Below are 17,019 nucleotides of genomic sequence, written 5' to 3' on the forward strand. Positions count from 1 at the left end.
CTGGAGACAGTGGCAGGCAGCCAGGTGCTCCTGGGAGAGACTTTTCAAGGAAGCTGCTCGCAATGTCTTGGTCTACTGTGCCCCAGACTCCCTTCTAGTTCTTTCTACTTGCTATCTCAGAGTGATGCCCTAAGGTCACCTAGCTCAGGGATGGGGAAACTGAGACCTTGTATTTGTTTCTTAGGACTGCTGTAACAAATCACCACAAAAAGTTGCCTTAAACCATAGAAAAATGCATTTCGCTCAAGACTCGGGGCCAGAGTAGGAAATGGAGTTACTGGCAAGGCCCCACTCTTCCTAATGCTGCGGGGCGGGGTCTTCCCTGGACTCTCTCACAGCTTTTGTTCCTTGGTTTTCAGCCAGGCCCTATCTCTGTCATCACACAATCTTTTCCTTTAGAGATGTCAGCGTCAAATCTTCCTCTGCTCTTCTCATGTACAAGGACATCTGTCATTGGATTTAGGGCCCTCTCTAAATCCAGGATGATCTCCAGATCCTTCACTTGATTACATCTGCACAGGCACTTTTGAAATAAGGATACATTCACAGGTCTTGGGTGTGGGGGGCGGATTAGGAGGTGGACATGCCTAGGGGTGAGGGGTCTACTCAGGTTACGACAGTCCTCTAGCTATTAGCTAGTTGTTTTCCCAAGGTCATTTCCCCAAGGTCAAATAGTAAAGGGACAGAGTACTGGTGGAGAGTGGAATGCAGGCTCGCTGGCAAGGAGCTGACATTCTCCACGAAGCCTCAGATGCCCACGCATCAGATGCTGTGAGGCAGTGACCGTATTGTCATAGAGCTGAGACACAAGCAGGACATGAGGGGATCTGCTCGTAAGAAACCCACAGCTGGGTGGAAAGAAGCTTTTGCATATTGTTTGTGAGCCTGAGCCCTTAAGTCAAGCTGACCTGGGTTCATAATCTGCCTTTGCCATTTCTAAACTAGATAACCTTCGGCCAGTTATGTCACCCCTGCTCTCATAGAGAAAGTGTCTCACCTAGAAATTGGAAATGATATTAACAATAATAAGAGCTGAGTGCTGGTGGCTCACACCTAGCTGTAGCTCCTAGCTACAGAAAGCTGAGATCTAAGGATCACAGTTCAAAGCCAGCCCAGGCAGGAAAGTCCATGAGACTCTTATCTCTAGTTAACCACCAGAAAACTGGAAGTGGAGCTGTGGCTCAAAGTGGTAGAGCACTAGTCTTGAGCGAAAAGCTCAGGGACATAGCCCAGGCCCTGAGTTCAAGTCTAGTGACAGACCTAAAAAAAAAAAAAGACTATGAATAACCTCATAGGGTTGGGGGAAGGATTAAATGAGTGTTTAGAGTGCAAGTGAGGGCCCGGGCAGCCTGACCCCTTGTCTTTTGTGGTTAACCGCCTCCTCGCAGTCTTTCCACCTGCTGGGCCTCCCTGGAGGACCCCTGTTGGAGCCTGTGAGTGGAGGAGGCTCTCTGGGCTGTTTCTCAGAGGTGGGGATGAGGAAGAAGACGACTACAGAGCTGACTTGAGGGTTTCGAACTTGGCTCATTGCAAGGAGGCAGTTGCCAATAACAACATGGAACCAGCAAGGAACAGGTTCTGGGGAACAAATTGTGTTCAGCTTGGAACGCTGAACTCACTGAGAGGCAAGTGGGACATCTTGGTGGATTTGTCTGGCAGGTGTTGGGTTTAGAAGGTGACTTTTTAAAGCTACATGGAGCCAAAGAGTGAGAGAAAAGAATTGAACCTATTTGGACAAATTTCAGTGCTATCTCAGGTGAAGGCTTTTGGGGGGGACAGAAAGCAAACTCAGAACGGAAACAAGGATTTGTATGTATTGGTTCCTCGCAGCTCTCAGGTTTATTGTCTGTAAAATGGGCGCACTGCATTCTGCTTGTCAGGCTGCCTTAGATCAGAGATGGAAGATGGCTTGTTGCCGTAGTAACAGGCAGTGGTCACCTACCTCAGTCCCCCAAATGCTGAGCATGACAGGAGAGGCACAGGTGTGCCATGCTGCACGCTCGCTCTCTCTCTCTTTCTCTCTCTCTCTCTAGGTCGTAGATGAGGAAATAAATTGTTTATAATAATAAAATACATCTGTACATGTCTCCTGGCAAGCGATGTATTGTTGCCAGTGGTTTTGTTTGGTGAACCGGTTTGGTTTGGCGAGAGCCCTTGTCTCATGAACATGGTGAAGTACTTCTGCCTGCCTCTGGTTCCTCAACTTCTATCTCCTACCCATCCAGCCCCCTTGCCCTCCAGCATGTGGCTGGACTGGGTAGGTTAGTAGACGTTGCCATGACAACCGAGGAAAAACCTGAGCTCCAACAGTAGGTAAAATACATGGCAGACTCTTTTATTCTCCTTCTTGAGGGTCAAATACCCACCACAGTCCTGTTGGCATGGAAACCTTTGGCTCCCATCAAGTGGGGATATTTATTTGAATGATTGAGTGGTGAAGAGAAGCTACCTTGTAAAAAGAAAAAAAGAAAAAGGGACAAGACCATTGACACACTGCTCCCTAAGGCTGTCTCTTGGAAAAGGGAGTGGAGTGGGGCCAATCCAGACTCTGTGCTATGCATCTCCTCAGCTTGGGTTGGGGGGGAGGGAGGTTGACTGTCTTGTTCTACAGGGTTCTTTATATTTAGTATTCCATTGAGCACTTACTAAAACCTTGTGGGGTCTGAAATTGTCACCACTTTGCAAATGAGAAAACTGATGTCCAGAAAAGCTCAGTGCCTTCCCCAAGGTCACCTGGCTGATCAGTGACAGTTACGGGGCTGAACCTCAGGCCTGCCTGATCTGCAGTCTCTTACGAGCCGTGGCTCTCCGCTGCCACCTCAACCTTGTACTCGAGCTCCCACAGTTCCTCTAGGGTTTCTGGGATCATCTGGGAGACATCATCTAAAAACTGTACCATGATAACTAAACATTTAGTACTTCTGTGAGAAACACCACTGCACACTATCTGGATGTCTGCTTGGGGAATTGAGCAGTGACAAGAGAAATTAAATACCTTAATGGATTTTGACAACAACTCTATGGTAGGGGAATTCAAATTGCATAAAGAAAAAAAGTTAGACTTTCTCTCTGGACCCGATTGCTAATATGCATGCCTAATTTATTAGCTCAATTTTTAAAATCTAATTTTGTTAGGACAAACGTTCTTTGAGGAAAAGAATGTAATGGGTTGAAGGAAGCCATGGATTCTTCTAGAGGAGATAGGCTTGAGCTGACCCTACATCCCTACTTGCAGAGCCAATGCCCATCAGGCGATCTGTAGCTCATGCCTATAATCTCAGACAGGAGGATCACAGGTTCAAAGCTAGCATGAAACACCATGTCGAGAAAGAGAGAGGTGGGGAGGGAGAGAGACAGAGACAGAGACAGAGACAAAGAGATGAGACAGAGACAGAGAGTAGCTTCCAGAACTGGTGTCACATTCCTGTAATCCTAGCTACTCTAGAGGCTGAGATCTGAGGGTTGTGGTTCAAAGCCAGCCTGAGAAGGAAGTCCATGAGACTCTCATCTCTTAATCAGAAATAATATGGAAGCGGAGCTTAGGCTCAAATAGCAGAGTCCCAGACTCGAGCAACAAAGCTAAGCAATAGTACCAGGCCTGAATTAAAGCACAGAGAACGTGAGAGAGAAAGAGAGACAGAGACAGAGATAGAGAGACAGAGAAATGAGACAGAGACAGACAAACAGACAGAGAAACAGAGAGAGGAGAGGAGAGACAGAGAGACAGACAAAGAGACAGAGAGAGGAGAGGAGATACAGAGACAGAGAGAGAGACAGACACAAAGGCAGACACAGAGACACAGCGACAGAGACAGAGATACAGAGTCAGACAGACAGTCTAATGAGTGATAACCACAAAATGGATTCTATTTCCATTCAAGTCATAGTGTTTCAGGAAGGAGAAGCCACAAACACAAATGGCCATAACACACGTTGAGAATATGACCAGTTCTCCAATGATGTGCTGTGGGAACTGCAAAAGGGTATGTTTTCAGAGTGGAAGGGTAGGGGAAGACTTGTGCACTGGCATTTAGGATGAGCTGTGAGAGAGTGGGCTGTGGCTGAGAGAGTGGGCAGGTGCAAGTCACTGGCGGCTCACACCTGTAACCCCAGCTGCTGAGGAGACTGAGACCTAAAGATCACGGTTCAAATCCAGCTCAGACACGAAAGGCTCTAAGACCCCCTTATCTCTAATTAACCACCAAAAAACTAGAAGTGGAGCAGTGGCTCAATGATAGTAGTAGCCTTGAATAAAAAAGCTAAGGAACAATGCCCAGACCCTGCGTTCAAGTCCTAGTATCAGCACAATAAAAAGGGGCAGGGAAAGAGAGAAGAAGAAAAAAAAGAGTGGGCAGAATATCTTCCTTATAGACCCAGCAACCATAGGATCACCCCCCCCACTTCCCCTGCCACACAAAGGCAAAGTCAGGGCACCCTTGCCCGGGCAAGGTCTCTGGGATCACCCCCTCCAGCCCCCGATCACCCTCGCATTAGTGCCAAATTCATACAGAATGATGCAGAAGGGATGCGAGACGCGAACGCCATGCGCGCCGTGGAGCGAGGGTGGCTAGGGTTTGCACGTACGTTAGCACCACTGTGTGGGAAGAAGCCCCCAGGGAAATCAGCCAGTGTCAAGTGACATGCGCAAAGCAGGCTGGTTTGACTGGGACGTCAGGGCTGGGTGCTGGCTGGCCTGGAATACGTTCATAGACTCAGGAGTAAAGACGTGTTGGGTCTGCAGCATTCAGAACAGAATTCAGATTACTCAGAACATGAACTGGGTCTAGGTGATATTAGAGACCAAAAAGAACTGATGGTGTAAGACATACAGCATGACCTCCACAGATGGCTCCCCCAAACTCCGCTCACTCACCCTCCACTCTCGCACAGCCCCGTACTTCCAGGCAGATCTGTGTTTAACACTGCAATGTTTTGTATTGCAGACTCGCGCTGAGTGTGTAATTAAAAGGATCCCTTCATTAGCGAAGCCACACAATGAGAGCTCAAGTTGGCCTTTTCTGCTAATTTTGGAGGTTCTAAAACAGGCTAATACAGCCGCTGCTTCCAACTGTCACGCAGGCAGTCTTTTGCTGCCACTACGAAGGCTTTGTTCTCCCAGGGTGTTGATAGGCTCTTTAAGCAACCAGGAGAGGGAAAGAGGAGGGAAGAACCATTGCAACAATACAAGCAGAAGGTTGGGATAGTGTTGGGATTTAAGATGTGGCTTCTTTAGGCCAGATGTGATAGTGCCTGTAATCCCAGTATACAGAGGCACAGGTAAGAGGAAGCTCTTTCTAACAAGGGAGCTCTTTCATTTTGTCAGTTGTGGGGCCTGAACTCTGAGCCTGAGCGCTGTCCCTCAGCTCTTCAGCTCAAGGCTAGCGCTCTACCACTTGAGCCACAATGCCACTTCCGGCTTTTTCCACTTATGTGGTGCTGAGGAATCAAACCCAGGGCTTCATGCATACAAGGCAAGCATTCTACCATGGAGCCACCTTCCCAGCCCAACAAGGAAGCTCTCTTAAGGCTATATAGGTTTAGGGCTGGGAAGTTGGCTCAGTGGTAGAGCGCTTGCCTTGCATGCCTGAGGCCCTGGGTTCAATTCCTCAGCACCACATAAGCAAAAAGCCGGAAGTGGCGCTGTGGCTCAAGTGGTAGAGCGCTCGCCTTGAGCTGAAGAGCTGAGGGACAGCGCCCAGGCCCAGAGTTCAGGCCCCATGACCGGACCCAAAAAAAAAAAAAAGGCTATATAGGTTTAGTCACAAACCAAGCAATGGTGACCTGTGCCCTTCGGGAATTCACCATCTAGTGAAGGATAGAGAGACATTCCACAGATGGTTACACAAATAGTCACTGAGCATGGGTATAATAATAGCTATAAAGAAACACCATGTCACCAAAGGCTTAGCCTTATCCGGTCCTCAATAAAGTGTTTTCCTTTTGTTGTTGGTCTGGGGCTTGAACTCAGGGCCTGGGCACTGTCCCTGAGCTTTTTTTGCTCAGGGCTAGCGCTTTATCACTTGGAGCTGCAGCGCCACTTCTGGTTTTCTGGTGGTTAACTGGAGGTAAGAGTTTCACAGACTATCCTGTCCAGGCTGGCTTCAAACCGAGATTCTCAGCTCTTAGCCTCCTGAGTAGCCAGGGTTACAGGCGTGAGCCACCAAGTTCCCAGCTCGCAGGAAAGATGTTTTTGAGGGGCGGTCTTGCGGTTTGGAACTCAGGGTCTTCACACTTGCTTGGCTGGTGATCTACCATTTGAGTCACACCTCCTGCCTGGATTTTGGTTTGGGGGGGAGGGGCGTTGAAATGGATTCTTGTGGAGTTTTCTGACTGAGCTGACTTTGAACTGCCATCCTCCAGATCTCAAATTCCTTAGCAGCTATGAGTAGAGTAAACTTCTTAATGAGAAGATGATTGTGATGATACCTACGGTCAGCAGGGTTTTGTTGTTCTCTAAGCTGTGGAAAGCATTTTGGAAGAGGTGCTGCAGACTCTTCGAAGGATCGGTGGTGTTCAAGTGGCTAGTCTGGGAAGAGCACTTACAGCAGGAGGGAGGGACATGGGGTCTGGAAGGTAGTGAGCAGACAGCAGGGGGCCACAGACACTCTACTAGAAAGCTGAAGCTTTGTTCAGCAAGTAAACCTAGCAACCATCAAAAATCCAGAAGTGGGAAACATGGATCAAGTGGTAGAGTGCCAGCCTTGAGCAAATAAGCTAAGGGGCAGTGCCCAGGCCCCCAGTTCAAGCACAAAAAGGAGGAAGTTTAATGGCAGCACCGGGAGTCCAGCCATGTTTTGATTGATGCCCCCAAAGCTGCACACAAACTACCCAGATCACATGGAGCGGATCTGTCCTGAGTGGTTCCCTGGCCGGAGCAGAGAATGTTCTGTCTATATAGCTGCATCACAGAGTAAAAGGGGCAGCGGTGAAGCCACTCACACACGCTCGACCTCGGCCAGCGCTCCGGGGCTCAGGGCAGAGAGTGCCCAGCCAGAAAAGAAGCATATTGGAGGTCTGTGTTAAAAAGAGCTGTCAGTTCCTTCATCCAGAAAATGAGAGGGCTGTGCCGAGTAACCCCAAAGGCCCCTCCAGCTCTGAAATGGCCTGAGTTCCGGGGCTATGGGAACCACAATGCTAAGATTTAGAATAAGTTTTAGTGTTTGTCCTTGTGCTAATTCATGGTCAGGCTGAGCAGGAAAATGCTCAAGCAGCAAGCAAGCCCAGGCCAGTGGCTTCACCCATCCATCCCCCAGCACGACAGAGCCCCAGGCTCTGCTTCTTCACAAGATCCCTGGCTAATCTGCATTGGACAAGCATTCTCCATCCTCCATCCTCCTGAGGCCCTAGGTTCAAGGTAACAGATGGATTTGTTTGGCAAATTATAAAAAACCAGCCACTTCCACATGATGCTGGACCCTTCCAGGCAGACCCACCCTGGTGCTGTACAGAAAGGCTGCTCTGTGCGTGCGTGTGAGCACGCACATGTGCACGCACACGCGCACACACACGCACGCACCAGTACTAGGCTTGAACTCAGGGCCTTGTGCTCTCTCAAGTTTTCACTCACAGCCCACACTCTACCACGTGAGCCGCAACCCCTCCATGTCCAGCTTTTTGCCCAATAATTGGAGATAAGAATTGAGGATTGTTCTGCCCAGGGAAGGCTCCAAACAACGATCCTCATCTCCCCACCTCCTGAGTCACTAGGATTACAATGTGAGCCCCAGCATCTGACAAGGCTCATTTTTATTCTAAGCAACGCCCTCCATTTTGTCTTCATAGCATAGACAGTACACTTTCATCCTTCCTCCTCTCAAGTTTCACAACCCCCCATAAAGTGAGAGGCTTCTGTCTCTTGTGTTAAGGGAGGAGAAAATAAGTTTAAAGCAGTTGCATAATGATAACAGGTTGAGATGCCTCCGTGGAAAGTGTCTGGCTTGAACTCAAACAAATCTGGGCTCCACTTAAACAGCTGAGTGACCTTCGGAAAGTAGGTTGACCTCTCTGAACTCTTTTTTTTTTTTTCTCATTAGTAAAAGGGGACTACTTATACAAGGTGAGCATTTCCTTATCCAAAATGTGTAGGTCCAGAAGCAGTTCAAATTGCTGATATTTTCTTTCAGATTTTGAAATATTTCTATGTGCATAATGAGATACCTTATAGATGTTTCATATACTCCTTATAGGTATAGGCTGGAGGTAATTTGTGCATAAAGCAAAGTTTCTTGGGGCAGAATTTTCCACTTGGGGCTTGGTGTTGATGAGCCAGATGGTGATACTTTTTGGAATTCTGCTCCTTTGGATTTGGGGAGTAGAGGTGAATACTCAGTCTATAATATTTAATGTATAAGATTATTGCCAAGGCCAAAAGGAAATGTTACCAGTAACCTGACCCTCAGGTTTCTCAGGGCCGGAGAGCCCCTGGGTGTGGAAACCACTTAACACAAGGGTTAGGAACAGAGACTGCCTGACTTTCTATGCTAGATCAGAAGCCTGTAAGTTTGTCTCCTCATAATGCCTACTTCACTGTATTTTTATCTATAGTTTATTTTGCGTGCGTGCGTACGTGTGTGTGTGTGTGTGTGTGTGTGTGTGTGTGTGTGTATGTATGTGTGTGTCCCTTGGGGCTTGAACTCAGGGCCTGAGCGCTATCCTTGAGTTTTTTTGCTCAAGTCCAGCATTCAACCACTTGAGTCACAGCTCCACTTTCAGCTTTTTATGGTGGCTAATTGAAGATGAGTTTCCCGGACTTCCTGCCAGGGCTGGCTTTGAACTGTGATCCTCAAATCTCAGCTTCCAGGGTAGCTAGGATTATAGGCTTGCGCCACTGGCAGCCCAGGTAGGATTCCTTGTTTTTAACCTGCAGTTCCTTCCATGAACAAAGTGCTACCAGTATTATCTGTCACTGGAGATGACACTTGATGCTAGAGGCGAACAGGGACAGAGCAGCCGGGCAGGTGCATGAGTCTGGGTTTTAAAGGGACTTGAATATTAGACAGTGGTTCCTCATTAAGTCCTTCTTTCTCCCTCAGTCACTTTGGAAACTCAAGCCTCATCTGTTTCATAGTCTAACATCTTCTCTTCAAATTGCATAGCATCGCCCATCAAGCAAATGGGGCCTCTGTCATGGCACAGATTTATAAAGTGACAGAGCTGGGCTATATAATCGTTATGTTTATTTTTAGTGACTTCGTCCTCCAAGTCTTGAAATGAGCTGCAAGTCTAATTTAAGGCACTCCATTGGTGCGTGGTTAGCATTTTCTTCAGCAATGCCAATATGATACAAGCACGTATGAAATCTCCCGGTGACAGAGGGGCCTGTCTTGGCCAGAGCAGCAGGGGCGGGGGCCTGCTCACATCCCTCTGCCATGCCCCGTCCCTGCCCACCGGACTGTCCTGCCAAGCCTCAGCCTCGCCAGGAACACAATCCAGGATGTGCTCTGCCGTTCTGTCCCCATGTTGAAGCAGAGGCTGCCAAGTCTTTGCCCGTGCAGCGTCTCTGGCGCCGGCTCCCTGGCTCTGCGCCCATTGCAGCCCTCCTCTTTGGGGCCTCATCTTCAGTCACCTAGACCAGCGGTGGTTAGATTCCTGCGGCATTCCTCAGGACCACCCATGGGGGTTGCTACCACAAGAGGCCCAGCCGCTCTCCATGTCTGAGTCCCTGGGTCTCGGCTGCACAAAGGTGGGACCGCAGCCTCAAAACAATCCATCCAGACGATTCTAGAAGTTTCCACTCTCCCATCTCAACTCAGAACATGTGCTTCTGGGAGATTTATATTTACCACCAGCTTGACTTTGCCACTCCTCGCCTGCAAGCTTACCACATTCTCACATTAAAGCAGGGCCTACCAGGCTCTCGGGCAACCATAACACCAGAATCGTCATCGGTGTGTGTGTGTGTGTGTGTGTGTGCATGTCTTACCTCTTCCCTTGGTCACAGGCCACTATGTGGCAGGGACCACACCCACCTCAGCCTTGGATCCGGGGCCCTGGGTGCCTATGAATTCTCTAAAGAGAATTCCAGCAAATCCTCAGGAACTAGAATTCCATCTTACCACATCTGCCTCCTTTGCTAATTTCCGGGAATGCGTCCTCTCACTGATCTGATGCAGGTAACTAAGCATGGGGTAAGAGCCCCAAGCATGAACCCTGACTCCAGGGCCAAGCGTGTGAATTTGCGTGGCCTCCCGGGGCCTCAAGGCCCTAATCTACCTAATCTACCTTTCACACCTCTCATTGACTTGTTATAAGAACAGATGAGATACAGAGATAAACTGCTTCCCCCAATGCTCCACATAGCTGAGGTCTCTAATAAAGGACCCTGAAAGCCCTTTTTTGCTTTAGTGGTTTTTCAGATAGGGGTTGGGGACTGGCATCAGACCACAATCTTGAATAGCTAAGAGGGCAGGAATAGACCACCATGCTCAGTTTATTGATTCACAATGGAATCTCAATAACTTTTTGCCTGGGATGGCCTTGAACCTCCATCCTCCCTATCTCTACTTCCCAAGTAGCTGGGATTACAAGTATGTGTCGCTGTGCTTCGCTAATAGTAGCAATTTTAACAGTAAGCTTTCTGGGCAACAACAGAAATAAGTAGTTTATTTATTTATTTATTTTTGCTAGGATGTAGGGCTTGAACTCTGGGCCTGGGCGCTGTCCCTGTGCTCTTCAGTTCAAGGTAAGCACTCTACCACTTGAGCCACAGCCACTACCGGTTTTCCAGAAGTTTATTGGAGTAGTTTATTGGAGACTTTCCTGCCTGGGCTGCCTTTGCACCACTATCCTCAGATCTGAGCCTCCTGAGTAGCTAGGATTACAGGCATGAGCCACCGGCACCTGGCTGATAAGTGGTTTTTCAACCATCCAGATTTTTCTTTTCTTTTCTTTTCTTCTCTTTTTTGCTGGTCCTTGGGTTTGAACTCAGGGCCTAGATATTGTCCCTGAGCTTCTTTTACGCAAGACTAGTGCTCTACCACTTGAGCTACAGCTCCACTTCTGACTTTTTCTTGGTCATTTATTGGAGATAAGAGTCTCACAGACTTTCCTGCCCAGGCAGACTTTGAACTGTGATCCTCAGGTTTTAGCCTCCTGCATAGATAGCTAGGATCATAGGCATGAGGCACCAACACCTGGTTAACATTTCAAGTTTTAATGAAAGGGAATTCCATTTCATTTGAAAAAGAATTCCATTTAATTTGAAAAAAATGTTAATAGACAAGATATTCCAGAATTCTTTGCCTTGTTTTAATGAATCAAGGAGATACCCAATTCATTTTTTTAAAAAAGCCAAACTGATCCCAAAGGACTCATAAGCTTGATTTATATTTTCTTTACCAGTCACTTTCATAAGCTCAACATTTCCATTAAAATGCTATTAAGTAACAACAGGATTTTACAGTATTTGCCATGGCTTGGCTCTCAATGTGATCACTGCAATTATCTCCAGCAAAGATACCATTTCTCATTGTTTCATCCCTGCTTATATATCAGCTACATTGTTAGCGCTTCATCCAGGTGAATAAAACCGCCTGGCTGGTGGGCTTGAGACTCCCGATGGGACTTCTAGAAGAGTAGGGATGTTCAATGTCAGTAGACCCAGAAACCTGCAAAAGAACACAGACTCATTTTGCTGAGTCAGGATGTAGTGGGGGGCGGGGGAGTGGATGGGGGGGGAAGCTATTCACTGGAACACCACTGGGAAACTCCAGTAGGTGTGGAGGCCTAACTGAGGCCACCACCCTGGATACACTGATTAAGCGATTCACTGGTGCCAGGTGCCTGTAATCCTAACTACTCAGGAGGCTGAGATTTGAGGATTCCGTTTCAAAGCCAGTCCAGGCAGGAAAGTCTGTAAGACTCTTATCTCCAAAACATCTATTGTTACTAATGTCCCTACTGACCAGGGTTTCAGTTTCTTCTCTAAAATGATAGGGCTATGAAATATTCTGGAACTAGGTAATGATGATGATGATGATGATGATGATGATGATATAACCTCATGAATGTCCTAAATGCCACCAAACTGCACACTTTAAAATGGTGAATTGGGTACACTCTCGTGTATGTTTTACATGACAAAAATAAATGACATTGTTGGGTGGAATGATCTCCAAAGCCACTGTAGCTGTAGCATTTGGTATTTGGGAAAAGAAGCACATTGCTTAGAAAGGAAAATGCTCGCCAAGCTGTCTTTAAACACACTCCAGTTCATATATCACTAAGTATCTAAGTGAAGAAGGAATTAATTATGTTCTTGTTCAGGCTTCATATGGAATATATACATGTCCATGGGAAATGTGCTCGTGAAATCTGACCTAAGTGCCATGAGAAGATACTTTGGATGAGCACAACGTTTTTTTTTTTTCTTGTGAATTTCCATTTTATTTATTTTTTAAATATATTTTTATTGTGAACATACTGTACAGAGGGGTTACAATTACATGGGTAAGATAATGAGCACATTTCTTATCAAGCATTGTAGCCTCCTCCTTTGTTTCCCCTTCCCATCCCTTCGCATCCCTACCCCCCACACACCAAAGTTGTAAAGTTCGTTTTTCGACATAACGACTTGTACGTCTCATTGTGAGCACAAAGTTTTTAATGTAATATTTAATGTAATTTAATGTAATATTTTCCTATCAATAACTTAGACACCAAAACACTAATGCATGTATCTTCAAACTCTGGGGCATTAGAAGTGATTTTGATTCTTTTGGATATGTCTCAAAATGTCTACAAGGAGCACAAATTACCTCTTCCTCCTCCTCCTACTCTTCCTCCTCCTCCTTCTTCAGGTTTGAACTCAGAGCCTCATGCTTTCATGACAGTTGCTCTGACTGCATGCAGAGCCATACCTCCAGCCTTGGTTTGTGCTGATTATTTTTTAAGACAGGGTCTCTGTACCCACAAGGGCATGTGCCTGGGCAGAGAGCTGCCTACTTAAGGAAACTCTATTGTATCTATCTATTGTCTATTGTATCTAGCAATTCTCAGCAAAGGGTCTCATCAAGTTTTCTGCCCAGGGTGTCTTCAAATCACAATCCTCCCAATCTTAGCCTCCCAAGTAGCTAGGATTATAGGTGTGAGCCACTGGCACCCAGCTATCAATTACAATTTAAAAATTCCTTGTAATTAAAAATAAACCATCATGTTACATTTAGGTTTTATGGCCCCACTGTGAATCATGTGTGATGTGCTTTAAAATGAGGAGGTAACAAGGCAGACTGAGGGCTGTATTAGAAAAACTGATTCATAATCCTGCCCAATTCAGAATTGGCCAGAGCAACGAGAGCAACACCTTGCCAAGTCTCAGTTTCCCGACCAGGGATAGAATCAAAGACTATGCAAAGGTGCAGAAAGAGCAAAACAAAATCACAAATGTGGGACAGCTCTGAGGATTGAGTTATTCTCAGAGCTGTTTTCATTGTTGTTTGGTGTGTTCAAACTGTATATTTCCCCTTCACAAAAACCTCCTGAGTGCTAATACTGCCGGCATCTGCCACTTCTCCAGCAATTGAAGAGCTAATTTCCTGTAAGAGTGTCACTTCTTTTCCTGCATTTTTCTTCTTTATAATCTTAGTGAGGAAACACTTCTTTCGTCTAAAAAGTCACCACCTGACTAGTATTTACTATCTGAAGTGTTCAAGGTGACAATGACAAAACCACTTTTGCTGAAGGAAAGTGGCACACCCAAGGGAACATTTACCACTCCTGGGGGATCCGGCTCCTTCCCTTTACAGGGGGAGCATTTGTCTTCCCAAAGCCGCCACACTGGTGAGCTCTCAAGGGGATTTTTCCTTTGTTTTGTCCTCTGCCTGTCCTTCTTTGAGACTAGAGTTGAGACTCACTTAGAAGGAGCAGTGAGCAGGTTTTCTGGGCCCCTCTCTTCACTCTGGGGAGATCTTCCTGGAGACAGGCTCTTTTGACTGGCATGAGACAATCCTTTTGGACAGGATTGTCAGGGAAGATATTTCTTGAATGACTTCTCCCATTTAGAAGGGTTTATAAGATATAAAGCAGCAGAACTTTGATATTTTCTTTAGGGCTCACATTGCTATTCAAAGCAAACTTTCCCACTTCGCCAAATCCAGCGGAGCAGTCCCCAGGCACCTGCGACGTGCCGGGCCCTCTCGTAGGAGCATTGGATAAAGTGTGGCCTCTGCCTTCGGGAAGCTCACAGCATAGCAGGAGAGGCTGGCATCAAAACCAGAGTGGCCCAGGCAGGACTCAGGAAACAGGAGGGCATAACCAAGGAACAGAGTGGGCATCCACGGCCAAGGAGACTCAGTGGGTCCTGAAAGTGGCAGACTGTGCCAGGTTCAGTGTGGGGCCTCACATTGTGTTTTCCCGGATGTAGGTGCACTGAAACTTTGCCATTCCATGAAGAGAATGGTATTGAGTTTGGTACCATGGAGCATGAGTCTAGTTTCCCTGGATGAGATCATCAAACAGGATGCATTTTACCCACCATGTCTAATAGGCTTAGGGTCCTGTCCCCACAGGTGACAGAGGGCTTCCTTTGGCCCCAGCAGAACAGGGCCCCAAAAGGGAAGCAGGCTACAAGCACAGAGAGGCACTGAGTTTGGAAGGGAACTGGGAGCAGAGTGAGCACCAGGGTCTCACAGGCCTGGGCCTAGGCAGCAAGGTGCAGACAGGGTCAGTGTTCAAAGTCCAGAAGGAAAGGCTATGCCGGGCCAGGCAGGGACTAGAAATAAGGCCTGAAAAGAAATCAGACCTTGAGTGCTTGAATAAGGAGTGAGTGCAAAGTAGAGAGTGTTAGCAAGGATTGCCTCCTCCAGATAGCCTCAGTCTGAAGCTGGTGGCTCATACCTATACTCCCAGCTACTCAGGAGGCTGAAGTCTGAGGATCAGAATTTGAAGTCAGCCTTAGCAGAACAATCCCTAAGACTCTTATCTCCAATTAACACCAAAAAGCCAGAAGTGGAGATTTGGCTCAAGTGGTAGAATACCAGCCCTGAACAAAACCGGTAAGCAAGCATGAAAGCCTTGAGCAAAAAATGCTAAGCAAGCATGAAAGGCCCTGAGTTCAAGAAGAGGTTCCCTTTAGGTAGCAGTATACAAGATGGAGTCAGGAAGAGAGGACGTTGCAAATCAGGCCAGGCAGGGCAGAGTGAGAGCAGGTTTCAAGACCAAGGGGGTAAAACTGGCTGTGGAGGCAGGGCAGGTAGAGCAGGGCCCCCACATTGATGCTGTTTTCCTGCCTGGATAGCTGGCAGGTAGCGGGGACATTCACGCGAGGACACATCTGGAGTGAGGAGAAAGTGCTGGAAGTTCTGGAGAAGAAAAGGATATTCTGAGTTAGCGGTGGATACTTGAGAATTATTAACTGCTAACTTTGACTCTCAGAATAATGTCTGAATAAAATATGCAGACTAAGGAATCACAACATTCTGATCATTTTTTTTTTTTGGTACGAGTTCCAAATAAAGAAAACAGTTAAGCCAGGAAATGTAATTGTTCCTGTTCCTAGAATTGGGTAACTGATGCATCTTTGCAAATTGTTCAGTGAACTGTGCTTCTGGCTTCTTGCCAGGCCCTCAATGAGATTTTTATATTTCTTAATTATTCAATTACTACCCACAAGTAGGAGTTTGAAATCAAACCCAGCCTGCTTCATAGCCGAGTATTCTCTTAGGGCCATGAGTACAGTAAAGGAAGTTTCCTGGATTGGGAAAACAGGCTGATAGCCTAGTAGAAGCATACATTTCCAGTGGCGACTGCACCTGGGTTCAAGCCCAGCGCTGCTGCACACGAGCGGTGGGAGCCTGGGGCAAGTCACCTTTCCGAGGTCCGCAAAATAAAAACCACAGCAGTACACTTCCTCTGGGGCTATCGTAAATCTCAAATGGAGACATCAGAGGCTATATCATGAATTCCTTATTACTTCAGGTCTCAGCAGCTTGGAAAAACAGTAGCCAGAAAGGAAGATGTGGACAGCAAGAACGCTGGGGGAGCCAACAGCAGCCCCGAGGCCCACCTGCCCTCCATTTGCCTCAAACAGGTGTTCCCCAAGTACGCAAAGCAGTTCAACTACCTGCGCTTGGTGGACAGGATGGCCAATCTGTTTATCCGATTCCTGGGAATCAAGGGGACCATGAAGCTGGGACCCACCGGCTTTCGTACCTTCATAAGGTCAGTGAAATGAGCCTCCTCTGCTTGGGCCTTGGGTGGAGTGGAGTCCAGTCCCTCAGCTGGGTGGCTGAGCCTCCCTAATCCATTGTTCTGGGTCAGTACCTCATTTGAGGTTGGATGAGCCTCATGGCTGCCACTGAGTCTGGCACATCATAAACTCTCGTTGGGTTGAAATAATTAATATTATGGATGTGACAGCATTCACCACCTGAAGACTGTGGTTAACAAAACAAAGATATACTACTGGATCCATCTGAGTTTTAGTAGTGTCACAAGATGCATGAAGCTGGGAAACTTTATAAAGAAAAAAAGGTTTGTTTAACTCAGAGTTTTGGAGAAGACGCCAAGATGAAGCCCTTTGGGGAGGGCCTGGTGGTAGATGGTGTTGTGGTGGGAGCCTGAGCTGGGGGAAGGGAGACTCCAGACAGGAAGCGACAGGACAGTTCAGGGTCAGGCCCATTCTTATAACAACCCACTGGCCCAGGAATTAATCCAGGGTCCCACAAGAACTACCGTAATAAGGCCCTGTCTCTGATGACCTAAGGACCTCCCATTAGGTGCCATCTCTTAAAGATTTTCCATTTCACCATGAACCACGCCTCCATCCACTCAAACCATATCCAAACACAGCAGCTACCCTGAGCCAGGTATTGAAACACATCTTAATAATTTGACCTGGCCAGATGCCAGTGGCTCGTGTTTACAATCCTAACTACACAGGAAGCTGAGAACTGAAGATCCCAGTTCAAACCCAGTCTGGGCAGAAAACTGTGAGAGTCTTACCTCTAATTAACCACCAAAGAGCCAGAATTAGAGTTGTGGCTCAAGTATTAGTATTAATCTTGAGCAAAACATCCCAGGCCC

The 17,019-nt window shown here is 47.1% G+C and overlaps 1 protein-coding gene across 1 annotated transcript in view; it reads left to right on the plus strand.

The window, feature by feature from the left end:
• Ttll11 (tubulin tyrosine ligase-like family member 11) overlaps nucleotides 1–17,019 on the plus strand; it is a 224,790-nt gene that overhangs the window by 167,361 nt on the left and 40,410 nt on the right. Inside the window, exon 8 of the mRNA XM_013030101.1 lies at nucleotides 15,913–16,155. Coding sequence (XP_012885555.1) covers nucleotides 15,913–16,155 — 243 coding nt within the window. The remainder of the gene's footprint in view (nucleotides 1–15,912; nucleotides 16,156–17,019) is intronic.

Source organism: Dipodomys ordii, unplaced genomic scaffold, assembly GCF_000151885.1.
Source record: "Dipodomys ordii isolate 6190 unplaced genomic scaffold, Dord_2.0 Scaffold127, whole genome shotgun sequence".
Classification (NCBI taxonomy): Eukaryota; Metazoa; Chordata; class Mammalia; order Rodentia; family Heteromyidae; genus Dipodomys; species Dipodomys ordii.